This window comes from Lepus europaeus, chromosome 1 (genome assembly GCF_033115175.1).
Source record: "Lepus europaeus isolate LE1 chromosome 1, mLepTim1.pri, whole genome shotgun sequence".
In the NCBI taxonomy this organism is placed as follows: domain Eukaryota; kingdom Metazoa; phylum Chordata; class Mammalia; order Lagomorpha; family Leporidae; genus Lepus; species Lepus europaeus.
Genome location: NC_084827.1, coordinates 100,950,200 through 100,977,397, shown reverse-complemented (window position 1 = coordinate 100,977,397; position 27,198 = coordinate 100,950,200). Strand labels below are relative to the sequence as shown.

General features: G+C 47.0%; 1 protein-coding gene across 8 annotated transcripts in view; it reads right to left on the bottom strand.

Moving 5' to 3' along the window:
- The window catches only part of TANC1 (tetratricopeptide repeat, ankyrin repeat and coiled-coil containing 1), a 342,597-nt gene extending 334,736 nt beyond the window's left edge, over window positions 1–7,861 (bottom strand). For all 8 annotated transcript variants that reach the window (XM_062187057.1, XM_062187068.1, XM_062187098.1 and 5 more), the window contains exon 1: window positions 7,802–7,861. In XM_062187057.1, coding sequence (XP_062043041.1) covers window positions 7,802–7,807 — 6 coding nt within the window. In that variant the 5' untranslated portion in view covers window positions 7,808–7,861. The remainder of the gene's footprint in view (window positions 1–7,801) is intronic.
- Between the last annotated feature and the right edge of the window lie 19,337 nt (window positions 7,862–27,198).

Below are 27,198 nucleotides of genomic sequence, written 5' to 3'. Positions count from 1 at the left end.
TGTGTTCGAGTCCAAGCTCTGCTTCCAATTCCAGCATCTTGCTAATGCACACCCCGGGAGGCTGCTCAAGTGCTTGAGTCCCTGCCACACATGTGGGAAACTTGGATTGAGTTAGTCCCCTGTCTTTGGCTGGGCCCAACCTCAGCTGTTGCAGGTCCTTGGGGGAATGAACCAGCAGGTGGGAGCTCTCTGCCTATGTGGTCCTTTGTTTCAAATAAAATTATTTTGTTTCATTGTAGCATTGTGATCCACTACAATTTGCATATTTTGGCATAGTTTCCTTTAAAAAAAAAAAAAAAGTTGGCATTGCAGCCAACCTCCAAAGTACCTCTGTGCAAATATGCCATCTGCGGCAAAATTCTCTAAATGCAGGTACAAGGCCACAGTGATCACGGTCTGAAGGGTGCCCCCTAGAGTTGGGCAACTCATCTGCTTTGCGCGTCCTTCAGAGTCCGCACCAGAGAGCTTCACAGGAAAGGAGCGCCCAGGCCTCCCTCCCGCCAGGAGGTTCTACAGACTGGGGTGTGAGCGGTGTGGCTCGAGAGAATGGAAACTGAGTTTTGATTTTACCAGCTGTCCCGGATGAATATACTGGCGCATCGAGGTTCATAATCCCCAACCCCAGTGTCCCAAGGTGCCCAGCTGGGCAACCCAGGAGGGAGGCTCGAGTCAGAAGCGGTGGGAGGAGATGTGGCAGCCGGGGAAGCAGCTCCCACCAGGGTCAGCCTCATTCGCAGATGAACGGGTCTCCTTACATAGAGCGCTTGCCCATGGTGAGAGGCCCTTGCACGGAAGACACTGCCTGTGTTTGGGGAACACCTGAGACTCCGATCCCTCTCTCGAAGCTCACAGTTCATAGAGTACAAAGGCCTTTTGGCGGCCCTGGTTGCAGTCTCTCATTTCTCACACGAGAGGCTGCAGTCCTGAGACGTCAAATGACACAGCCACAGTCACACACAGTGAGTGGCTTCGCTCTCCTCCTGAGCACCTGCAGGAGAAGTGTTCCTCGAAGGCCAGAAAGGTGGAAGATTCCAGAGACGGAATGCCCTACTTTGCCATGATTCTAATTTCGCCTTTCCCCTAACCTTAAACTCCAGATCGAGTAAATGGGGAAAGCAAGAGGAGTAGTGCATGAACAGTGATTAACACTGGGAAGCATATTGAAGCTGAAGAGGAAACGGTAAGATGTATTTCACCTTTGATTCATTTTTCACTAGGTATACTGAGCGTCAACGTACGGCAGACTCTGTGCACCTGGATCTTAGTCCAGTGAGAGAGAAAGATGCAAGCAGGTCAATGACGCTCACTTTAGCGGTGTGCTGTATTAGAGGCCTCAACCTAGCACTGAAGGGACCCTGAGAGGGACCAGCCATCTTTCCATGGGGGCCTAGAGGGCAGCTCTCTGGAGGAAGGGATGTTAGAGGAGACCCCGAAGAATGAATAGGAGTTTGGCATGTGGGCAGGATGAGAGAGAAGGTTCTAGGACTTCCGGGCAGGATTAAGAGCCTGTGCCCTGGGGCACTGCTGACAGACTCTTAGACATCCTCCGTCGGAGCAGTATGTCTTGGCGCAGCACGTGTCGGGGGACAACCAAGGCCAACCCAAAGGGCTGGCGTTTTATTCCGCACCCTGTAAGGTCAGCAAGAGCTACTAAGCAGAGTGGGTCAGGGTTCCTTTTTGAAGGGAATTGGGGCTTCCGCCGAGGACAAGCGGTGTGGGAGAAAGCGGGGGCGGGGGGGCGCCTATTGCAATACCCGGGCTGTGCCACATCATCCAGTGGACTTGCCCGGACAAGCCCGGAAGGAGGTGGCAGCTCAGCCGCAGCCCCTGCAGCCATCTGTTTCTTTGCGCACAGACTGTGTCTCCTCCCACTCCTGAGCAGGCAGAACTTCTGGCGCCGGCGTGTGCGACAGTGGGGGAGGCCTGCGGTGACTGCCCACGGCCCCAGCTCCCACTGGGGCTGGGGTCTGAGTGTGTGAGCGGATGCACACGGCTTCCACGTGCAGCACACTGTGCCGGAAGTCGGTAGGTACACCACGGGCATCTCTCATCCCTTCCGGGCGAAACAAGCGGCCTCTAGTTCTGAGAGCGTCAGGAGAAGCCAAGCATCCGGGTGAACGCAGGGAAGATGGCCAGCGGCAGAGAAAGGGGCTTTCATCTGGAAGGTGCTGGACACCAGAAGATTCTGTTGGAGCGAGCGAAGGTTGTCAGTGGCTTCTGTAGGAACAGGCAGGGCGTCTGTGGCCTGGGAGTCAGTTCAGCTTCAGAGGCTGAACTGGAATATGCGTCAGCTTTTGATTACAACAAAATACCTGAGGGAAGCTAGCTTTATAAAGAGAAAAGACTAATTTAGCTCACGGTTTTGGAGGCTCAAGTCCAGGAGCGGAGACCCCACTGGTTGATCTGTTGATAGCAATGACGGAGCTTCTGCTAGGGGTACCCACGCAGTGAGGCAGGCAGCAGAGAGAACAGCAGGGCTGACTCTGGCTTTTACAGCCAACACTCTCCCGTGCGCTGCGGAGGGCACGCCCAGTGACCCGAGAACCTCCCACCTGAGGCCCTCTCCCCAAACACCAAGATTGGAGTAAATTGCACCCCTCTCAGTGCCATTAAGTCTTGACTTTGGGATTTACGGCCAACATGAGCCAAATCTTGTTCAAACCATAGCAGCTGACTTAGGCACTCAATCTTGGGACCAATAGAATCTTAGGTTTACCCAGCTGAGGACATTTGCTAGCTGAGAATTTGGGGCGAGCTCCTGGTTTGCTAGCTCCCATGATGCTGAGCTCCGCAAACAGTTCTTAAATGCAATCAAACTCAAGTGAAACACATCCTGAGCTGCTTCCCTTATTACTGGGTGCACCTGCATGGATGTTTACCACTTCTTCAAAAGCTGCACCTCATTATATGGACAGGTTAACACTGGGAGAGGGAGGTGCAAAAATGGTGCAGGGGGCTGGGGTCCAGAGCAGAGGTGGGAGTGAAGGCAGAACTGTGCTGAGCAAGGTCCTGCGGTCCCCTGTGTAAACACAGTCACAGTGTTAACCTTTGGTTGTTTGACAGCGGAAACTCAGTGTCCCTGGGAGAGGTGGTGGTGATCAGGTGGGGGTGCTTGAGGGGCTTGCACACCTGGATAGAAGTTTCTTACTATTTTATTTTTTATTTATTTTTTAATTTATTTGACAGGTAGAGTTAGAGAGAGAGAGAGAGACAGAGAGAAAGGTCTTCCTTCTGTTGGTTCACTCCCCAAATGGCCGCTACGGCCAGTGCGCTGTGCCGATCCGAAGCCAGGAGCCAGATGCTTCCTCCTGGTCTCCCATGCGGGTGCAGGGCCCAAGCACTTGGGCCACAGCAGAGAGCTGGACTGGAAGAGGAGCAACCGGGACTAGAACCCGGTGCCCATATGGGATGTGGGCACTGCAGGTGGAGGATTAACCAAGTGAGCCTTGGCACCGGCCCCCATTTCTTGCTATTTTAAGTAACTATACCGGTGCACCTGGTTACTGTGGGCAAGAACGACTTGCCAAGACACATCTAAGGAATAATAGGGTGCTGTGGTGCACCAGCTGGAGAAGACAGGAAATAAAAGAACAGGAGTTTCCAAGGCCTTTACACTTGTGTAAATCATTTAATCCTCACCGTAATTCCATAAGGTAGATAACATTTATTATCTCCATTTTACAAAGGAGAAAATTGAGGAGTGCACTGGATCATCAAGTTAAAAGACTGAAAACTATGGATGAAATATCAAAGGCATCCCTGCTTCACAGGAATTCTAAAAACAGTAGTCACCCTATTACAGCCCGTGCGCACCACCCAAGGTCTCCAACAGCTGTGATTTACACCGACACTTTGTTTGGTGATGGATGAATTTGCAGGTGGGAGAGTTGACTTTAGTAGAACATGTGGGAAATTGCTTCAGAATTCTCTGTCATCAGTGAGAACTGAAAAACAGAATTCTTAAGCACTGTGTTTTTAAAAGTTTTATTATTTCATTGTATTTCAAAGGCAGAAAGATGGGAGGGGGGGTCAGAGAATGTGAGAGAGAAAGAGAGAGAAAGGGAGAGAGAGAGAGAGAGAGAGAGACAGAGAGAGAGAGAGAGATATTTTCCTCTCATTGGTTCATTCCCGAAATGCCTGCAAAAGCCAGGGCTGGGCTAAGCTAAAGCCAGGAGGCCAGCACTGAATTTGAGTCTTCCTTGTGGGTCCATGGGACCAACATCTGCTGCCCCCCAGGATTCGCATCAGCAGGAAGCTGGAATTGGAAGTGGAGCTGGTACTTGATTGAGACCTCTGCTAGAGGATGGGGGTGTCTCAAGTGCGATGTCTTAACCACTGGTCAAATGCTACTCTTTCCTTGCTTGGAACAATGATGGAATCAAGCAAAAGCAAGTGAGCTGCTTGTTCTAGAAAAGATATCCTGGAAGAGACGAGTATGAACCAAAACCAACAGCTTGTCAATCAACACGATAGCTCACTCATTAAGACTCTCCTGAAGGGGTGGGTCTTTAGGCTGGCCATTAAGCTACACAGGAACCACATCAGAGTACCTGGTGTAGGTGCACAGCTCTACTTCCTGACTCCTGTTGATGTGCACCCTGGGAGGCAGCAGGTGGTGACTCAGCAGTAGATGATTCCTGCCTCTGTGGGGAGACCTAGATTGAATTGCTGGTCCTGGCTTCAGTCTGGCCCAGCCCCAGTTGTTGTGGACACTTGGGGGGTGAATAAGTAAACGGGAGCTGTCTCTCTGTTTCTCTGACTCTCAAAAAAACAAAACACAATGACACCCAAGACCTCCTCTCACCAAACCCACCGATATAATCTGTTATGTTTTGAAGTTGATCTGCTCCCAGCCAGTATCTCACCTTGTAAGACACATCTGAAACTCTCTCCACCTGGGTCCTAAAACCCTGAACAAATTCTGCCTTGCCTCCTCATGTTGAGCCACTACTCATAGTTCTGCCCTCCACCCAGGTTGTCAGTGAAGCATGTCATTAGCGGTTGTCAGCCTGGCCACACAGGTTGGACAAAGACAATGTTACATGTCCTAATTAACAAGAGTGGAGCCTTCTGAGATGGCTGAATGTGAGGAATGATCCGAACATGGAGCCGGCTGTAGAATTCCAACTAACTCATTCGATCTTATTTTGATGGTGAGAGAGGGAAGTAGGAAAAATTGCAATGGCAACCAAGAAAATCATAGATACAGGCAGCAGCAGAAATAATTGAGAATTGAGAGCAAATCTGAGTCGTAGCAGTGTAGTATCTCTAGCCTAGAGAACAACAGATGCTCAGTTGTGATGGAACCACAAAATGCCAGCATCGTGGGGCTGCTGCTATGTACTGAACAGCTGCAAATCCCCTTCCAGTTCTCCATGAAGTTCCTGGCATTGATTTGTTGTAACAAATAAGTTATCTTATCTTGATGTGTAATCTATCATGATAATTTACATAGATCTTAAATGTCTGCAAACCAAAGCAGGACATAGCATTATCCTGACCTAGGAAGTTCTCTTGTGCCCTTTTCCAAATAACTGTTCATACCAAAAGCACCGTGGATTCATGTGCTCTTATGTTCATATACAATTTCCTTTTTGTATTTAGCTTCTTCTGCTCAGCATAATAGTTTGGAGGGTCATCCATGTTGTTGCAAGGGTCAAGAGTTGCTTTTTATTTATGGATAAGAAGTATTCCATTGTAGGGATGAGCTACAACTTGTTTCTCTTTTCTCTCGATTATGGACATTTTGAATTTTTTCTACTTTGGGATGAAGAACAAGGCTGCTATAAACATGAATGTACAAGTCCTTTGGGGGAGGTATGTTTTAATTTTCTTGGATAAATTCTGGGTCATAGGGTTAACACACATATACATTTATGGAAAGCTGCCAGGCTGTTCTCCAAAGTGACTAAAGTATTTTAAGCTCCTACCAGTCACATACAAAGATTTCCAGTTTCCCTGCATCATTGCCAAAATTTAGTGCCCCCATCCTTTTTTCATTTTAGCTGTTGCATTTGGTCCATTGGGTTTGAAATGGTATCTGTGTGTGTGTTTTAAGATTTATTTATTTATTTGAAAGCCAGAGTAGCAGAGAGAGAGAGAGAGAGAGAGATGTTCCATCTGCTGTTTCACTCACCCAAAAAGGCTACAACAGCCACAGCTGTGCCAGGCTGAAACTAGGAGCCTGGCACTCTACCTGGCTCTACCACAAGGGTGGTAAAAGCAGGGGTCCAAGCATCTCCTTTGCTGCCTTCCCAGGTGCCGTAATGCTGGCCCCTCTTACTAGTGTTTTGGGATGCAAGAACTAACATTGTTTTGAGGACCAGTCACACTTTAACTAGTAGAATGATAGAATGATTTGGGATAGAGTAAAAGATTAATTTTCCTATTTTACAAATGACAAAGTCTGTGTGTGTGTGTGTGTGTGTGATTCGCATACTGCTCACAACGGGAGAGCCAGCATTCGAATCACTAGGCCTAACCGCAGAGCCTGAGGTCTCAGCCACATCCCTGCCTTCTTCATCAACCATAAAGGCCCCTCCCTGACGGCCTGGAGCACCCTCTCTGGGGCGGGGGCAAACTCCACCCCTGGACCTGGTCTGTTTCTGCAGAGCTGGAGTCCTGCTTGAACCGTTGTGATGACGGTCAATCAACAGTCGCTGGGGAGGAGTTCTGACCACCACCCCGGGGTACTGTACTTCATCCTTGGTTGTTCCGAAAGGCAAGACTTCATTAAAAGCGCCCTGGCCAGCTCTAGAGTTAGCGACGGTTCTGGAGTTCAGAGAGAGGTTTCCTTCTGGGAGGTGCTGGGTTGGAGGCTTGCCTTGTCTTTTCTCAATTCTCCCCCCTCCTGCCTTGTGTTCTCAGGTAGGGTCCTCTGAACAGTGCTAAGCCGGCTTTGTGCTTTATTGTGTGGGTAGCCACATCACCGCTGGTAAATATGTATACCCTTGTTCTCTCGAGGGTCTGCCATAAGACAGCATCATTTGAACTTGCATTACACAACTCTCTGCCGCTGCGTTCCGCTTTATCAAGCCTGAGCACATGGGGCAGAAGAGGACTCTGTAACAAAGGCAAAATTAAAGATAAAGAGAGAAATCTCGGGTGAAAGGTCCCTGCCCAGCGGGAGGTCTGCAAAAGGAGGGGCCCCTGGGGCTGAGGAAGTTGTTTAATGTGCAGTTGACAAAGGGCAAAGGGAGGTCTCTGGAAATGTTTACAGGAACGCTCCAGAATTTAACCTGACACCACCAGCGCGGTGAGCTTGGGGCTCTGGGCTCCTAATGAGCAATACGGAGCCTGGGAGATTGTGTTTGCCTCACTTGACATGATTCAGTGTTTACCTTGGCTTATTTGGTCCCAAAGTGCTCATTTTACAAGGGCTTGCAATGCCTTGCTCTGCTAGTTCCTTTTCCCTCACCCTTAAATGCCAAAATTGGGAACCATATAAAGCTATTCTTTTTGGCCATCTGATCTTCTGCTGGCATTCAAATTCAATAAAAACAGACAGACAATAATACCCCAAACCTTTTTTTTTTTCTGGTGTAGGGCGAATATCAAAGCATTTCATAGGTAACTGATAATGCTCTAGTTCCAGAGAGATGGCCCAGGCAAAAGAGCATGCGCCTTGAAGGCATCCTTACCATTATTAACTGCTTTTCTGAGCCTCAGTTTCCTGGGGATGCTAATAATACTTGCCTTATGTAATCACTGAACATGAAGTGAGACACTGAAGGTCTACAACACCACCCAGTGTTTAATAACCCACTGCATGTGAGCCCCTTCCTCGCCTGTCTAGGCTTACCTTCATCTGTGAGGTAAGACTTGCTTCATCTTTGCCTCCAAAGGAGCCGAGCAGTAAACACACAGGCAGATGCTTTGGAAGCGTGAGGCGCTGCGTGTAGCAGCTGCCGTTGTGGGGCAGCTCCTGATGTTTTCACCATACTTGAGTTAGTCACTCCTCTGTTCCAGACATTCCCTACAGCCGCGGCGCCAGCCTGAAGTTTTTCTCTTAATTCTTGATTCATAGAACATTAAACCTGAAGTTTCAGCTAGATGCCAAGCTGCAAAAGATTTGGCTTTCCAAAGTAAGACCCTGGACCACTACAAGCAGAATGAAGGAACAGTCTCCTGACATTTGACCTCTTTACCCAAGGGAGCTGAGCCGTGTGTGTGTGTGTGTGTGTGTTAAGGGGGGTGTTGAAATTGTTTTGCAGTGACTTGAGAACTCTTCCCCACAGCTGTCTTGGCTGCTCAGATGAGTTAGGCTGTGAAAGCGGAAGGGTAAGGAAGCCCACAGAAGGTGCCCCCACTTTGGGGTTTTCCAGAGGCCTGGACCCTTAGCAGCTCTGGCCTGGATAAGCTCACTGTGAAAGACTGGGATCAGCCCTAGGTATGGTGGGCTGAATAACATCCCGCTCCCCGACACCAGTGAGTATGCTACTTTACCTGATCAAAGGGACTTTGCTAATGTGATTAATTTACAATCTGGAGATGGGAAACTGTCCAGTTATCCAGGTGGCTCAATGAATTCACGTGATCTTTCTAAGAAGGTGGCAAGATGGTTAAAATCAGAGAAAGGAGGTGTGATGACAGAAGCTGAGGTTAGGGTGATGTGTTTCCAAGGCACAGGGGTGCACTTGGCTTCCAGAAGCTGGAATAGGCAAGAAAATGGATTCTCCACTCAACCTCCAGAAAGGAACATGGACTCGCCAACATCCTGGGTTTAGTGCTGAAGACCCAGTGTGGACATATGGTTTCCAGATAGCCAATGTGTGTGTGTGATTTGAGGGGCAGAGTGATAGGGAGAGATGTATAGATAGATAGATACAGAGAGAGACACTGAGAGCTCTCAATCACTGATTGATGCTCCAAATGCCTCCAACAACCTGGGTTAGGCCAGGCCAAAGCTGGAAGCCAGAAACTCAGTACAGGTCTTCCCTGTGGGTGGACACCATCACTCAAGTACTTGCGCCATCATCTGTAGCATGAGCAGGAAGCTGGAATGGAGAATGAACTCAAACTCTGGTGCTATGATGTAGGATGGGGTGTGGGGTGAGGGCATCCCAACCCCTGGACCAAATGCCTGTCCTTGGTTTGTGTGTGTCTGTGTTTAAAGGTTCATTTATTTATTTGGAAGTCAGAATTACACAGAGAGAGGAAGAGACAAAGAGAGAGAGATCTTCCATCTGCTGGTTCACTCCCTAAATGGCCTCAATGGCTGGGACTGGGCAAGCCTGAAGCCAAGAGTCAGAAGCTTCCTCCAGGTCTCCTATGGGAGTACAGGGGCCCAAGCACTTGGGCCATCTTCTGCTGCTTTCCTAGACACATTAGCAGGAAGCTGGATCAGATGTGGAGCATCTGGGACTTGAACTGGCACCCATAGAGGATGCTGGCATCTCAGGCGGTGGCTTTACCCACTAATGCCACAAGACCAGCCCTCTGGTGTGTGGTTTTTTTACACCACTAATTCAGCAGTCACTTGTTACTGCAGTCATCAGAAAACAACGTACCTGGTTTCAAGCGCACAGAATGTGGCAGAAGCCTTCCTACTCAGGAGACCATGGTAACTTTAACCTGAAGAGCCTCCAAGCCATGACATAACCCTGCCTACCAGGAAGAGGGATTCCAAGGAGATAGCAAAGCTGCCCTGGCAAAATCTCCCTCCAGAGCCTGTCAGCAGTTTGCACTCACAGGGCGCTGGCACACAATACACACGCACACACATGCAGGGAAGATCACACGTGAAATGCAAAGGATTTCCACGTTACCTGGGCTTTTCCTCCCTGGACTTCCCTAGGCCTGGCTCCATTGCATCAATATAACTGCGTGCTTGCAAGGGTTTCTCTCCCCATGTAAACCCCCAGACCAGGTCCAACGTGATCTCAAGAAAAGCTAGAGAAGATTAAGTGGACCTTGTTGGTTAGCACTCCTCAGCCCTTGCTTGTTTGTCAGACTGAACCATTTAATACGGCCGGAACTCCAGCACCATTCTCAACATCTTCTGCTACGCCAACTTGACTTTGCCCTCTTTCTTCAGGCCAGAGGTAAATATTTAGTCGCAGACTTCAAAACAGACTAAAACCAGACTGCTGGTTTATTTGACAAGAAAGCTTAGTATCAGATATTCAAATCATTAAGGAGAAAAGTCAGCCTGAGTGATTGGAATACTCAAGATGATCTGGGAGTCAATATAGATTCTACTTGTCTCAGTCGGAAAAATGTCAATTTACTCAGAACTATAAGCTATGTGCGCTGGATTCCCTGGGAAGGCCTCGTTTCTCCCAGGAATACTAAGTGTGGCATAGGGGAAGTAAAAGCAAATTTAAAAAAAATAATAATTTCTGGGGCCGGCATTGTGACATAGCAGCTGCTCCACTTCTGATCCAGCTCCCTGCTATTGCACCTGAGAAAACAGTGGAAGATGATCCAAGTGCTTGGGCCTCCGCACCCATGTGGGAGACCTGGAAGGAGCTCCTGGCTCCTCGCTTCCTACTGGCCCAGCTTTGGCCATTGCAGCCATCTGAAAAGTGAAATAGTGGAGGATCTCTCTCTCTCTGTCTCTGTGTTTGTGTGTTTGTCTCTGTCTCTGTCTCTCTCTGCCTGTCTCCTCTCTCTATAAACTCTGCCTTTCAAATAAATAAATAGATTTTGAAACAATCATTTCTGGGTAATCATTTTCTCTGGAGAGTTACAGAGACAGACATTTATGTTGAATGAAAGCTTTCTCTGTACCCTCACTGTGAATGTCAAGTGAAAATGCACAGAATGGGCTCCCTTGGCAGCTCGTGTCTACCTTTGATATTTCAAAAGACAGCAGGTTTCCTGTTGTCAGCTGGAAAATTGGGAAGCAGAAATTTCCATGAATGTTTAACAGGAAACAGCACAAGACAGAGTCAATATTACGTATGTAGATCCTAATTTTGCTAAAATCTGACAAATGTGAGACAAGTAACTAATGCATGCTGTTGAGTGCACTTTACAAAATCTAGGCACTTGAAGAAGTGCTAACTGTATGGTGCCAACGGGCTACGGTAGATGAAGGTCCCCTGGTAGAACGTGTGGCCAGCATGCAGGATCCACTCAGTCTAGAAGGTTCTCTGCACCTTCCTGAAGGCTCTGGCACCTGGCTCACCCTCCTTTCCACTGCTACCTGCTGCACCTGGGGGACCTTGGCAACAGCCTTGTCCCCCTCCCTGGCTCCACAGCCCAGAGACTTCCTCAGGGAGGTTCTGACCACATCCTCCCACTGCCATGACAGCCCTCAGGGATCCCAGGGAGACCTTGAACTCTTTTCCTTCTTGCTTTACTCTCTGTGCCTAAGCTCATGCAGATAGCGTCAGTTATCCACCTGAAAATCAGGGCCAGATGAGATGCCCTAGGTGCTGAAAAAATTATGTGCGTTTGTTCCCAGAAATCAAAAAGTATAAAGAAGTCAAAGCATTGTGGTATAGCAGGTAAAGCTGCCGCCTATGACACCAGCATCCCATATGGGCACTGGTTTCAGTCCTGGCTACTCCACTTCTGATTCAGCTCTCTGCTAATGGCCTGGGGAAAGCAGCGGAGGATGGCCCAAGTGTTTGGGACCTACTACACGTGTGGGAGACCCAAAAGAAGCTCCTGGCTTCTGGCATCCCCCTGGCCCAGTGCTGGCCATTGTGGACCTTTGGGGAGTGAGCCAAAGGATGGAAGATCTCTCTCTCTCCATCTCCCTCTCTCTTTCTTTCTCTCTATAATTCTGACTTTCAAAATAAATGAATAAATCTTTTTTTAAAAAAATCAAAATAAATGAATAAATTTTTAAAAAGACTTGCTTCTCATGGTGACTGCTTTATGTTTTTTAGGGGAAGGAGAGGGAGGAAAAGTGGCCTCAAATGTGGGTTCATTCTGTTCCCTGAGTCATTGCAATTGTTCTTTTACAAATATCCTCATCTCCACAGCCCACTCATTCTCTCATTTCCCCTGCCAGGTAAAACCCACCACTGGTTCACCTGTGTTCAGCCTCAGGCCATTGGCATCCCTCCCCATGCCTTAGCCACGGGGACACATTCCAAGACCCCCAGTGGGTGCTGGAACTACAGGCAGCACTGAACCCTGTGGACATGTCATATTTTCTTCTATACACATGTACTTATGCTAACGTTTAATTTATAACCTGGGCACAGTAAGTGATTCACAATAATAACTAATTTTTTTTTCAACATTTTGCCCATATAGCAACATAAAGTGAAAAAACTACCATTGGATTACTAATTATAGCATTAAATAGCAATGTACAGCACATTAAAGACAGAGATCCTACATAATTTTTTTTTCCAAATTAATTAATTTTCTATGCCATTTCCATTTTAACACCAGGTTGTTTTTTTTTTTTTTCATTTCCAATTCTCTATATACAGAAGATCACTTCAGTATATAATTAGTAAAGACCTCATCAGTTTGTGCCCACACAGAAACGCAAAGTATAAAAATACTGTTTCAGTACTAGTTATAGCATCACTTTGCTTTAGACGACACATTAGGGACAGATCCCACATGGGGTGTAAGTACACAGTGACTCCTGTTGCTGATTTAACAATTTGACACTCCTGTTCATGGCGTCAGTAATCTCCCTAGGCTCTAGTCATGAGTTGCCAGGGCTATGGAAGCCTTTAGAGTTCGCTGACTTTGATCTTATTCCGATAGGGTCATAGTCAAAGTGGAAGTTCTCTCCTCCCTTCGGAGAAGGGTACCTCCTTCTTTGATGGCCCCGTTCTTTCCACTGGGATCTCACTCACAGAGATCATTCATTTAGGTCTTTAGATGTACAATGTAATACTTTATCCTTTTTAGTATTTGTTGTTGTTGTTGTTGTTCTAGTACTAGTGGTTGAACTCTGTAATTAACACACAATTAATCTTAGGTGTTTAAATTTTAACTGAAAAGTGATCCCTGTTAAATCTAAGAGTGGAAAAAGAGAGGGAGGAGATGAACAATTTGGGACATGCTCAATCGGACTGGCCGCAAATGGTGGAGTTAGAAATGTGTCAGGGGATTCCAACACAATCCCATCAAGATGGCATGTACCAATGCCATCGCACTAGTCCAAGTGATCAATTTCAGCTCACAATTGATAGCTCTGATAGGTCTAAGAGTCAAAGAGATCACACAAACAAGACAAGTATCTGCTAATACTAACTGATAGAATCAAAAAGGGAGAGAAAGATCCAACATGGGAAGTGGGATACACAGCAGACTCATAGGATGGCAGATGTCCTAAACAACACTCTGGCCTCAGAATCAGCCCTCAAGGCATTCAGATCTGGCTGAAGAGCCCATGAGAGTATAGCAGGCATGGAAAGCCAAGATATCATGGAATAATAACTAATTTTAATAAACTAGAACAGACATAACAACTTACTGTAATAAAATGCCAGCATCACTGCTCCTTTTTTAAAAGATATGTTTTATTTACTGGAAAGTAAGAGTTATAGAGAGAGAGAGGAAGAAATGGAGAGAGAGATCTTCCATCTACTGGTTTACTCTCCAAGAGGCCGCAATGGCCAGGGCTGAGCCAGGAGCTTCATCTTGGTCAATGATTTTTTGTTGTTGTTGTAATACAGTGTATCTCATCTTCCTCCGGAAGCAGGCTTCCGTGGGTTAAAGGTGTTAAGCTGCAGAAAAGAAGGGGATATAAAACCCCTAGGGAGTGGGCATTCAGTGCAGCAGTCAGGACACAGCTTGGGATGTCAGGCTCCACATCTGGGTGCCTGGGTTCCAGTCCTAGGCTCTGTTTCTGATTCCAGCTTCCTGCTAATGCGCACAATGGGAGGTAGCAGGTCCCGTGTTTCTTCCTTGCCGCCCAAGTGGGAAAACCTGGATGGAGTTTCATGCTTCCGGTTTCCACCTTGCCCAGCCTTGGCCATTTTGGGGGAATGAACCAGTGAATGGAAGATCTCCCTCTGTCTGTGTCTCTGTGACTGTATCTTTGGTTTTCAAATAAGTAAAATGAAAAAATATATAACCCAGGGTTATATTAGAAAATAATGTATATCCCAACTGTGGGCTGCTAAGTGATGTTTTTGGCTTGGTCAGTGTTTGAAATAACATGTATTGGCTGGCGCCTCAGCTCACTAGGCTAATCCTCCGCCTGTGGCACCGGCACACTGGGTTCTAGTCCCGGTCTGGGTGCCGGATTCTGTCCCGGTTGCCCCTCTTCCAGGCCAGCTCTCTGCTGTGGCCAGGGAGTGCAGTGGAGGATGGCCCAAGTGCTTGGGCCCTGCACCCCATGGGAGACCAGGAGAAGCACCTGGCTCCTGGCTTCGAATTAGCATGGTGCACTGGCCGCAGCGTCCATTGAGGGGTGAACCAACGGCAAAAGGAAGACCTTTCTCTCTGTCTCTCTCTCTCACTGTCCACTCTGCCTGTCCAAAAAAACAAAACAAAACAAAACATGTATCTAGTTGCAATGTTTTCTCCCGGTGATTTAATCTAGAAAGCTGACTTACTGCCTTTCTCTCCAGTTTGCTGGCGCCCTCTGCCGGCCACCTGACTCCTGGCTGCAATGGCCCAACCCCGGAAGGCACCTATAACCTCTCTCCTGGGCGGTACTTTTCAGTTAGCCTCAAGCACTTTTGTCATTCCTCTCACAAGCTATTCCAGACCTTTGCACCTTCCTTAACCTCCCTGACCACTCCAGCTCTCACTCCACACTCTCGCCAGACAACCAGTTTTACGAATTTCTGAATCTTCTATCTCCTGCCACACCCACAAATTTTTCTATATCCATCTAAATCTGCCTCTCTCTCAGAGGATGGGATAGTCTTCTTTTTGGTCAAAATAGCTTCTTCAGTTAATCTCTATAAAAAACACTGTGGGGGAGGGTGTTTGGCCTTGGTTAAGATGCTAGTTGCTGGATGGAGCTCTGAGTTGGTGTGCCTGCATTTGACTCCTGGCTCTGGCTCCTGACTCCAGCTTCCTGCTAGTTCAGACCCTGTGTTTTATACTGGTATTGTATGCCAGTGATGCCTCAAGTAATTGGGTTCTTGCCACTCTCATGGGAGAGCTGGATTGACTTCCTGGTTCCAGCCAGCCCCAGCCCCTGCTCTGTGGGCATTTGGAGAGTAAACTAGCAGATGGGCTCTCTCTCTCTATAGAGATCTTTCTCTCCCTCTCTCGCTCTCTCATATGTGTGTGTGTGTTTGTATATGTATATACACACAGATGCATTTCCTTTTATAATTATAGAAAGGGTACAGTCTCATAGCCAATCAAAGTTTAAAATAAAAGTCTCTCCCTCCACAAATCTACAGTGATACCCCTGCCCCAAAGTAAATACTATTAAATCACTGTTAAGTATTTCATAGATATCCTCCTGGTTTACACACATATCTGTGTACACAAAATTTGATTGTCTTTTTTCTCAAATGCTAACTGTGTAGTGTTGCATCATTGTCTTTGTCTACCTATCAGTCGTTGTGCATGACTTCACGTGTTAGCTATTGTCTTCTAGTGGCTAGTTGGCGCTCCAGGGATTCAGTATTTAAGACTTACTAAACCTTTTAAAAAATGACAAAAGTACTGTGTATTTACTAAAAGTAATCCAAATTACACAGATGTTTATAAAGTGAAAGATAAATTCCCACTTGTAGTCCTCAAGAGGTAATGATTCTTAACAGTTTCCTAGGAATCTGCACAAACCTTCTAAAAAATCAGGTTTATTGAAGTATAATTCACATGTAGTTAAACTGACCATTTGTAATGTACAGTTCTTTGAATTTATAGAAATACGTGAAATCGTGTAAATATCACCACAATTGAGGTAACGAGCATTTCTATCGCCACAAAAAACTTTCCTGTGTCCCTTTGTGGTTTTCCCCACCCTAGGTCCTAGCCCTAAAAAAATGGTCTGTTTTCTTTCCTAGAGTTCTGTGTCCCATGAAACATACAGCATGCAACCCTTTGAGTGTGACTTCTTTCCCTTAGCATAATGCATTTAAGATTCACCCATGTGGACATTTTATTAAATCTCTAGTTTGTCTAGTATGTAGAAATTATTTGTGTTTCCAAAGATAAGATCTTGCCCTACCCGGAATGTAGTTCTTTCTTTTGCATTTACTTAAATATTATAAGCCTGTTTCCATGCAGTTTTTTTTTAAAGATTTATTTATTTATTTGAAAGGCAGAGTTACAGAGAGGCAGAGGCTGAGAGAGAGAGAGAGAGGTCCTCCATCTGCTGGTTCACTCCCCAAATGGCTGCAACAGCTGGAGCTACGCTGATCCAAAGCAAGGAGCCAGGAGCTTCTTCCGGGACCCCCACGTGGGTGCAGGAGCCCAAGGACTTGGGCCCTCCTCTACTGTTTTTCCAGGCCATAGCAGAGAGCTGGATGGGAAGTGGAGCAGCCGGGACGTAAACTGGCGCCCATATGGGATGCCGGCACTGCAGGCAGCAGCTTTACCTACTATGCTCCAGCGCCAGATCCACAATTATCTTTTTGAAAAAAACAAAACAAAACAAAACAAAACAAAACAACAACTTTCCTTTAATTGGGTAATAAAATGTAGTTTGTTTTCCCCAACTAATCAGGACCACCAGAGCATAACAAGGATAAGGGCTATGAATGCCATGGGATCAAAACAAAGATAAAAGAAGTAGAGCATATGGATCTGCATTTTAAAGAAGAAAAAAGCAGTAACATGACTAAGTGGCACGATTGTTAATACCCAGCAGCAAGATGATCACACTAACCTAGTATCTGCACACAGCACGCACACTGATGTAGTGAGTTGCGATTTCCTAGCTGTTATCCTGACATATTTGTGTGATTGTGTAAAAAAAAGTTGGTTGTTACTTAAATTAGCTGGATAACTGATAAGATTATTAGCTCAGTTTTTTGTTTTTTGTTTGTTTGTTTTGTTTTTTAGAAAGCTTTTATTTAGTGAGTTCACATTTCATAAGTACAACTTCAGGAATATAGGGAAGACAGGTGTCTTAAGCAGCATCTTTTTTTCTTTCTTTCTTTCTTTTTTTTTTTTGACAGGCAGAGTGGACAGTGAGAGAGAGAGACAGAGAGAAAGGTCTTCCTTTTGCCGTTGGTTCACCCTCCAATGGCTGCCGCGGCCAGCACGCTGCGCTGATCCGATGGCAGGAGCCAGGTGCTTCTCCTGGTCTCCCATGGGGTGCAGGACCCAAGCACTTGGGCCATCCTCCACTGCACTCCCGGGCCATAGCAGAGAGCTGGCCTGGAAGAGAGGCAACTGGGACAGAATCCAGCGCCCCGACCCGGCACCGCAAGGCGGAGGATTAGCCTGTTGAGCCACGGCACCGGCTTTAAGTGGCATCTTAAACCTTAAGCTACAAGCCTGTCCCCTCTGCTTCAGTGATGCCAAATGAACCAGAGTCTTCTTCGGGAGACTACACACAAGGCCCACCTTCACTTTGTCCCTGGACAAAATGGCCACTGAGTGACCTTCTGTTGCAGGTGAGGAGGTGACTTGTGTCCCTGAAGCTGGTGAAACGCTAAAAATCATGCCTGTTAGTGTCCCCAGAAGTCTCTTTTGCTCTTCCCTTGCATGCAAATCAAGCCTTTCATTCCTAAAAGCATGCAGCTTCCCTGAAGTCCTAAATGAAAAAGTTATACGTGTTCCCATTGTAGCTCAGAAATGGGATTGGGAGGAGAAGCCTCAAAAATACTTTTCTAGAGGTAATTTTGAAGGGCTGGTGCTGTGGTGTAGCCGGTAAAGCCATCGCCCATAGTGCCAGCATCCCATATGGGCGCCGGTTCCAGACCTGGCTGCTCCACTTCCGATCCAGCTCTCTGCTATGGCCTGCGAAGGCAGTGGGGGGTGGCCCAGGTCCTCGGGTCCTCGCACCCGCGTGGGAAACCTGGAAGAAGCGCTTGGCTCCTGGCTTCCGATTGGCGCAACTCCAGCCATTGCAGCCAACTGGGGAGTGAACCAGCAGATGGGAGACTCCCCTCCCCGCCGCCGCCTCTCCTTCTCTCTCTGTGTAACTGACTTTCTAGTAAAGCAAATAAATCTTATTAAAAAAAAAAAAAAAGGTAATTTTGAAAATTCAAAGCTCCTGGGGGCCGGCGCCGAGGCGCACTAGGTTAATCCTCCGCCTGCAGCGCCAGCATCCCATATGGGTGCTGGTTCTAGTCTCGGTTGCTCTTCTTCCAGTCCAGCTCTCTGCTGTGGCCCGGGAAAGCAGTGGAGGATGGCCCAGGTCCTTGGGCCCCTGCACCTGCATGGGAGACCAGGAGGAAGCACCTGGCTCCTGGCTTCAGATTGGCACAACTCTGGCCATTGTGGCCATCTGGGGAGTGAACCAGCAGAAGGAAGACCTTTCTCTCTCTCTCTCTCTCTCTCTCTCTCTCTCCTCACTGTCTGTAGCTCTGTCAAATAAATAAATAAAATCTTTAAAAAAAAAAGAAGAAAATTCAAAGCTCCATGTTTCAAATCTACCTGTTGCTTCCATCTGTGAGTGTGGTAAACATGGTCAGGGGCTGGATCTGCCTTTTGTTCCTGGCGCGAAGCTCAATTTAGCTATTGTTGGAGAAAGAGGAGAAATACAGAGGAGGCAGCAACAGCAGAAGCCCCAAGGAGGACAAATGGCGGCCCTGCTCCCCTGTGGCTATGCTGAGCACCCGGAGCCTCACACAGCTGCTTGACTTAGAGGTAGTATTTTGCAGGACCAAAGTGAGGCTTTAAAAGCATATCTCAGAAATGTCCACAGACACATCAATTCCAGATGACATGTTTGGGGCGAATGACATAGAAGAATAGTCTATCATTAATAGGTACTGCCCTGCAATCCCTGTGACAAGTTGGATGCTATTCAGAAAGTGACCTCAAGGCGCGTGACATGTCAGCCTCGGCTGGGACTTGTGACCTGGGCGGAGGGAACCTTCTTCCCTCTTACTTCCCTGTTTTTTTCTCATCAAGCCCTGGGCTTCCCACAACAAACCCTTCCTGAGCTGAGCCACAGAGACAAAGGGATGTGCTGTGCTCTACGTTAGCCATGCCCTTGTGGGAGGAAATAGAGATTTTTCTGCAAAGATTTCCCCCCCCCCCCCCCCGGCGTCTATTGCTGTATATACAATACCTTGATGAAAATCCTTATGTTTGTATACATATCATTGTTTGTTTGTCCAATGACTTTCTAGGATTACTTAATTAATTTTGAGCAGGGTGGGGGGGATTTCCAACCACTAGTTCACTTCCCAGATGCATGCAACAGCTGGGGCTTGAGCCCTGCCTACTGCCTCAAAGAGCTGGCGTAAGTGGGAAGCTGGAGTCGGGAGCCTGAACCAAGCGTTGAGTCCAAGTACTCCAACATGGGACATGGACATCTTTACTGGTGTCTCAATCACTCGGCTAACTACCACCTCTAGCATAAATTTGAGAAGTACGGCTGCTGGATCACAATATGTGCCCTTTTAAATACCACTGGATACATCTGTCAAATGACCCTCCAGAAAGTACTAGTTTACAATCCCACTGAGCGTGTGTGAGAACGTGGGGTTCTATGTAAGGAACCAGCTGGCTCTGGAGGCTTGTGGGGCAAAGTCCTGGCTGTGGTTTTGGGATTTGTGCCCTGGGTATGCCACATGTGAGCGCCACTCTTTAATAAGGAATATAGTTTCACTAAGTGATTGTGGAAGTAAATGTGAAATGCTTATACGATGCCTGCTGCACGTCACTGCCTCCGGTGCCAGCCCAGGCTTGTGAAAACCTTTTCAGCTGCCCTGCCCAGCCTATGGCCCAAGGCATGGTCAGGTCCCAGTACCGAGGGTATTGAGCTTGGGGATTAGACCTCCACTGGAGTTGGTGAGGAAGTGACATAAAAATCAACGTCCACAGGCCGGCTCCGTGGCTTAACAGGCTAATCCTCTGCCTTGCGGCGCTGGCACACCGGGTTCTAGTCCCGGTTGGGGCGCCGGATTCTACCCCGGTTGCCCCTCTTCCAGGCCAGCTCTCTGCTATGGCCCAGGAAGGCAGTGGAGGATGGCCCAAGTCCTTGGGCCCTGCACCCACATGGGAGACCAGGAGAAGCATCTGGCTCCTGGCTTCGGATCAGTGAGATGTGCTGGCCGGAGTGGCCATTGGAGGGTGAGCCAACGGCAAAAAGGAAGACCTTTCTCTCTGTCTCTCTCTCACTATCTACTCTGCCTGTCAAAAAAAAAAAAAAAGAAGTCTTAAAAAAAAAATCAACGTCCACCTTTATTACCTTCTTTGTGTGTTTCATGACGATTGATGCTTCATAGCCAGTTGTCTCCTGTCTCTCTTCTTGGTAACAGCTTTATTGGAATGACTGATATTCCGTATACTTCCGCGTACTTAAGTGAACGTGTCAATGGTTTTTAGTATTTTTACAGAATTGCACAAGTATGAATACACTCAATTTGAGAACATCTTCATCACCTCCAGAGATATTGGATGCTATTTAGGGTTAAAAATGGTACCGCTGTCTTTCCCTATCCTGTCAGCACTAGGCAACTGCTGGTCTACTTGCTGTACATGTAGTTTGCCTGTTCTGAACATTTCATGTAAATGGAGCACTTTGTGATCCTGTGTGACAGCTTCTCTCACTTAGCACAATGTTTTCACTGTGCATTTCTCCTCACTGTCCAACGGCACTCCAACGTAGGGAGCTACTCTAGTGCTTACCTCACTCGCTAGCTGATGGCTCCTGGGTTTGCTTCTGACTTTGGGCTGCTATGAATAATGTTGCTCTCTACATTGATGTACAAGCTTTTGTGTGGACCTAGGTTTTATTTCCTGGATGTATACCTAAGAGTGTAATATTTGTTCATCGGTTGGTTTTTTTCAATATTGTAGATAACATTTCAGTATTATCTTGGCAAGGAGAGTTCTGGGAAGTTTCTACATAAAGGAGAAAAGCACAGATAAAGGCCCAGGGGCGTGGGCAGTGTGGAACCTGTAAAGTGGTTGTTGTACATACCGGAGGTTAGATGTATTGGACAACCCATGGCACATGGTATATCAACAAATGCTAGTTACTACTTTACATCCTCTAAACCTTGAGGCACAAATCCTCATGGGCCTAGCTTCTTCAATCACCACACTACCAATATTGTCAGATTTCCCTGTGTAAGACCTCAGCAGCTTCCAGAATAGCACCCCCCATGGAAATGCTGCTTAAAACATGCCATTGTCTGCATCCCCCTTCTTGCCTCCTCTCCGCACTCTTGACTTCTTTCCCTGCCCCTCCACTGTGTTAGTTGGGGTTCCTCAGAGAGTCAGAACCAATAGGCTGGCTGCCTAGATGGATCAATGATCGGTAACCAGAAAGATGGAGAGATAGAGGAAAAATCGATGGAAAGTTGGGAGGGGGTTTATTGGGGGAACTGGCTGGAGAAGCAGGGCAGTGGGTAGTCAAAGTCTGAAGGCCTCAGAACGAGGGAAGGTGATGGAGGAGGCCTGTGTCTGAGACGGAAGGCCTGAGACAGGGGGCGGCTGGTGTAAATCCTGGAGTCCACAGGCCAGAGAGCCCAGAGTCCCGATGACCCAGGCAGGACAGAGAGGCAAAGAGACGACACGGCCTATTTTTGATTCAGGGGGACACCTAAAATTAACTGCCGTACCCACTGCAGGAGAGGCCAGTCCTGCTCTTACATGGCCTGGGTCACTGGGAGCACAGTTCATGGCATACCCCTGGGGTGACAATCCTGGCTTGTATGAAGTGGTGGTTTATGGGCCAGATCCCACATGGGGGCTGGAATTTTTGGGTCCATATTGTGTATAGTAATTAACAAGGTTGAACCAACATGTAAAGGTCAGGAGATTTCCTACAAAGCCCTATTTTAGATTGCTTCACAAAAAAAAAAAAAAAAAAAAAAAAAAAAAAATCAAAGGGTATGGCAATATTGGGCCTTCTTTCTGGCCCCGTAAAATAGACTCACTTGTGCTACTTCAGTGTTTTCATGTGATAGGTTTCAGGGCCACAGGGAAGGGAGCCAAATGGGAGCACAGCGAAGACAGTCCTTTCATTTTTCAAACAAATTGGTGTGTGCCCACAGCACTGTGCCCTCTCTCCCACCTCTATCCACTTTGTCCTTCATCCCTGCTAAGCCACTGGTATTTTTTTTTTTTTTTCATTTCATGCCAGTCCCGATGACTTTTTCTTTTTTTACTTTGTCTAACATTCTGCTTACGTCGTGGGAAACTTCCTATAAAAGTCTCCTGCATGCTCATGAAGATAGTGGCTTCCAGTCACCACGTCTTCCTTCTCTTCTGGAAAATCTGATCACCAGCTCCTGGCTGCACTACATGGAACACTTCACTCCTCTCTCCGGTGTCTGCCATTGAGAACAGTGTTTTGCTCAATTCTTAAAAGCCTGGTGCCACTAAGCTGTGCCTCTGCCAGACCCACGATTGCTTCTTTGCTTCCAGCCCAGCTCCCTTAGACCCACGTGACCCATATATCTGCTGTCGGGTGGCTTGGTTCTGCTCAGCCTACAGCCAAGCTCAGTGCCCAGGCTCTCCTTGCACGTTTGGTTAAACCCTTCCCTTATCTCCCGGCTCTCTTTTGGGGCCCGCCTTATTCTGCCCATTTTAATTTTGCAACGATCCTCTCTGCTCCTGGATCTCAGCTTTCTGGAGTGAGTGTTTTTGTTCTTGCATGACCTTTCCCTGCTCCCTCATCACCTTCATTCTCTTTCATCCCGTCTTTGATTTCGCTATTTCTGCGCCAGGGTCTCCACCTTCCTTTATTTGTGCCCTGCCTTAAACGCTTCTGCAGCAACATCTATTTTATTCTTGAAAGCTTGAAAGCCTCTGGCTGTGCTCCTTGGAAAGCTCTCTTTATGTCATTAAAAAAAAAGTTTCATTATTCTGAAATCTTTAAAGGGGAGCAGGACTTCTGTTCTTCATTTCTTTACCCAATTTCCTGTATTTTAAGAAATTAATTTCAATCCCAACCATTGCATGAACAGAAATAACATTTTTTTTTTGACAGGCAGAGTTAGACAGTGAGAGAGAGAGAGACAGAGAGAAAGGTCTTCCTTTTTCCGTTGGTTCACCCCCCAAATGGCCGCTGCGGCCGGTGCACTGCGCTGATCTGAAGCCAGGAGTCAGGTGCTTCCTCCTGGTCTCCCATGCAGGTGCAAGGCCCAAGCACTTGGGCCATCCTCCACTGCACTCCTGGGCCACAGGAGAGAGCTGGACTGGAAGAGGAGCAACTGGGACAGAATCCAGTGCCCCAACTGGGACTAGAACCTGGGGTGCTGGTGCCGCAGGCTGAGGATTAGCCAAGTGAGCTGCGGCGCCGGCAGAGAAATAACATCTTTCATTACATTTCACGACCTCCAACACTGTCGCTTGTGCTCCCGTATTCAGATGGCTAGCATGGACAGCTCAGTGCATAACCCTTTCTCAGCTCTGATGTTTCTTAAACTTGAATAAGGGACGGATCTCTTTAAGCAGGGAAAAAGAATCTTCTGGACTCGCAGTGTTGACTCATTTTTTTTTTCTTATAATAAGTGGCTGTGTCAACACCGACTTGAGTCTGGCCGAAGTGAATACTTTCTTGACTTCAGCATGCTTATGACGACTCCAGTCTCTTTTTTCTCTTCAAATGGCTGTGAAACTTTTGCTCATGAGCAACATCTATGTGTTTTTAAAAATTCTTTTTGTAAGTTTCAGATTAACACATGGTGGGTGTTTAAGGATATTTCAACACATACACACTGCTGCGTAGATGAACCGCACCAGGCAGCTCTGTTAGCGTCTCTGGTTGCTTGGGTTGAATCTCCTTTTTTCACAGGGTTCTGGAATCACCGTCGTGGCACTGTGGATCCTATCGAGGTGGAAAACACCATGTGGACTTGTGCCTGGATCAGGCTTGCTCATTAAGGGCATCCAGGTCACTGAAAATATGCTTCTGTAGTGACTGAGATGGATTTGAAAAGCCCGGAGTCTCTGTTGCTACGTCTGACAGTCTGAGAATAAACACTTCAATGCAGGGGCCACCTTTTGTTTATCTACTCCTTCCTGGAGCTCCTTTTCCCAGGCATACTTGGGCCTCCTGCCTTTTGCTGCACATGGGCGAGGTATTGTGTGCAAAACACTCTTCATCTTCCACTTAGGGTTTGAGTGCTCATCCTTGTACACTGGATGTTTTCTCCAAACCTTGTTCAGTTCCATGATCTTTTTTTTTTCAAGGTAAACAAATTTTATGTATTGCATATACACTGATTTAGGAACATAGCAATACTTCCCCACCCTACCCTCCCTCCCGTCCATACTCCCATGCTTCCTTTCTTATTCCCTCTCAATTTTATTTTAAGATTTTTATTTATTTGTTTGAGAGGTAGAGCTACAGACAGAGAGGGAGAGAGAGAAAGAGAGAGAGGTCTTTCAACTGCTGGTTCACTCCCCAAGTGGCCGCAATGGCTGGAGCTGGGCTGATCTGAAGCCAGGAGCTTCTTCCATATCTCCCACATGGTTGCAGGGGCCCAAGCACCTGGGCCATGCTTCACTGCTTTCCCAGGCCATCAGCTGGATTGGAAGAGGAGCAGCCAGGACTAGAACTGGCACCCATATGGGAGGCTGGTGCATCAGGCAGAGGCTCAGCCCACTAGGCCACAGCACTGGCCCCTCCCTCTCTTAGTTTTTACAATGATCTACTTTCAGTTTACTTTATACTCATAAGATTAACCCTACACTAAGTGAAGAGTTCCACAAATAGTAAGAGAAAAACACTGTTCCTCAACAATAGAGACAAAAGCTGTAACCAATCACTGAATCTCAAAATGTCAATTTTACTCCTATACATTACATTTTTGGTACTCTGATAGTTACCACAGATCAGGGAAAATATATGGTATTTGTCTTTTTGGGACTGACTCTTTTCACTAAGTATAATGGTTTCCAGTTACATCCATTTTGTTGTAAAACACAGTATTTCATTCTTTTTTTATGGCTGAGTAGTATTCCATAAGCTTCCATATTTCATCTTTTATACAAAAACCTGAAAATATGAACTTACAAGGTTCTAGGCCTAATGAATAAATTGGCTAGTCTCAAAACATTTCTTTCACACACAGATTTCTCTCTTCCAATTCAGTTCTATTTCTTATGTCAAAATTACATTCAGACTCTCTTTTTGGAGACTCCTAGGAGTTTCCAGAGTACCAGAGGCAGCTCTAGACTTGGGATTGAAAGAGTCCCAGAGAAATTTCCGCTTGACAAGCTATAAAGCGTAGGGGACTCTATTAACTTCCCAGAGGCTCATTTTTCCCAGCTGTAAAATGGCATAATAATAGCTACCATTTTTGCAGGGTTTTTGTGAGAATTTCATCAGTGTGCACAACCACATTTAACATCTCATCTGTGTTGTGCACGACTAGTTGGAGCTTTGCCACCAGAATGTGGCATGTGTTTTTCTTTCAGACTTTCAACATTTCCTTTGTAAAATCTCCTCTGCTTTTGCTTTTGGTTTCTCGTATGTCTTAGCTTGGGTTCTTTGCCATATCATTTTTCTAGTTATTAATTCATTGTTCATTCTATGTCATGTTTGGATGAAAATATTTATGTCCCGACGGTTGATATCAGACCTGTTGGGGGCGGGGAGGCTGTTTTGGGTAAGGGGACTCCCTGAGGATGTGGTTTTATGGGAGTCAGAGTTCAGAGAAATAGCTGATTGAGAACTGAGCAGAAGGAGAGAAGAAAAGAGAGGCGAGGCAGAGTAGGGGATTCAGCAAGGTAGCGGACTTCCGGGGGCCAGGTGAGCAGTGCGCCCGCGCATCGGGAAGGTGGGGTTGGTGGTGGAAGGCGGCAGAGCGAGGGCAGATGCAGCAAATTGGAGCTATCTGGTATTCCACTGGCGCTCGTCTGGTTGCTGTGATGTGAACTCTCTCCCGAATCTTTGGGGAAGTTTACCACCCACTGGAGTAGAGTTTTGGGGAAATCAAGGGAAAGAACTGAGTCCAGGTCGGGGTGGTGGGGCACAGGGATGGAAAATGAGCACTCGTCTATTGGTTCACTCCCAAATGCCTGGAACAGCTAAGGCTGTGCTGAGGCCAAAGCCAAGAACTGGGCATGCAATCCAAGCCTCCCAAGTGTGTGGCAGGAAGCCAATCACTTGAGCCAGAGTCTACATGAACAGGAAGCTGGGATCAGGAGCCAGAGCTGGGACTCAAACCCAGCTACTCTGATGGGGGACACAGGATCTTAACTGCTCATCTAGATACCCAGCCCAGTAATCCTATTGGGCTAGGATCAGAAAAATGGAGTGACTCGCTTAAGTTTTCAGAACTAGTGAGGGTCAGAAGAAGAACCCTAGTCTCCTAATCTTAGCCAAGTGTTCCAACCTGCATCCACCTCCTGGCTCGTTTCTCCCCTGGAGAAATAGTGACTGGCCTTGAACTTCTGGATATTTGACTTACAGCACTTAACTTCTTGGGATATTTCTGACAAAAGCCCCAGGGAATTGGGAACTGAGCTAAGCCAAAGTAGGGTTGCTAGGACTGTTTAATTGATTCTTGCTGGCATTGCTTGAAGGCTCAACATTATCTCAAACAATTCTCTTATTCCTGAAAACCAGCCAAACAATGCAGGGGTTGGGGATGAGATGCATCCTCATGCCCACTGGGCTTTTGCCAAGTATCTTTGGATTTCCAGGAATCAGAGACTGATTTGGCAGCAGGTCATACTCCAAAGGTTGTTCTGCCCCCTTCTTGGGGTTACGAGAAGCACTGATTGTCAGACAGCATCATGAGCTAGAAGTGCAGAATGGTGGAACAGCGAGGAGGTCCTCTGTGGAGGAAGAACGTGATTGTTCCCACTGCCTCACCTGAGGATGCCCTGGTCTGTTTACTTGTGAGTACAGGTGCTCCTTAACCTACAGTAGGCTTCTGTCCTGATAAACCCATCGTAAGTGGAAAATTCACTGAATACATCTGATCTGTGGTGCATCCTAGCTTAGCAACACGGCACACTGTAGAGTGCTGGGTGTTTCCCCTCATGAGTGCAGGGTTGACTGCGAGCTGTGTTCTCTGCCACTGCCCAGCACTGTGAAACAGTAGTGGCTTGCATGTTGCTGACCCAGGAAAAAAATCAAAATTCAATGTATGGTTTGTATCGAATATGCACCAGTCAAATCATACTTATGCACCATAGTCAAATCAAAAAATTGATGGGGAGGGAGGGAGGGAGACAGGAAGGGAATATCATTATATTCTTAGAAATGTAACTACC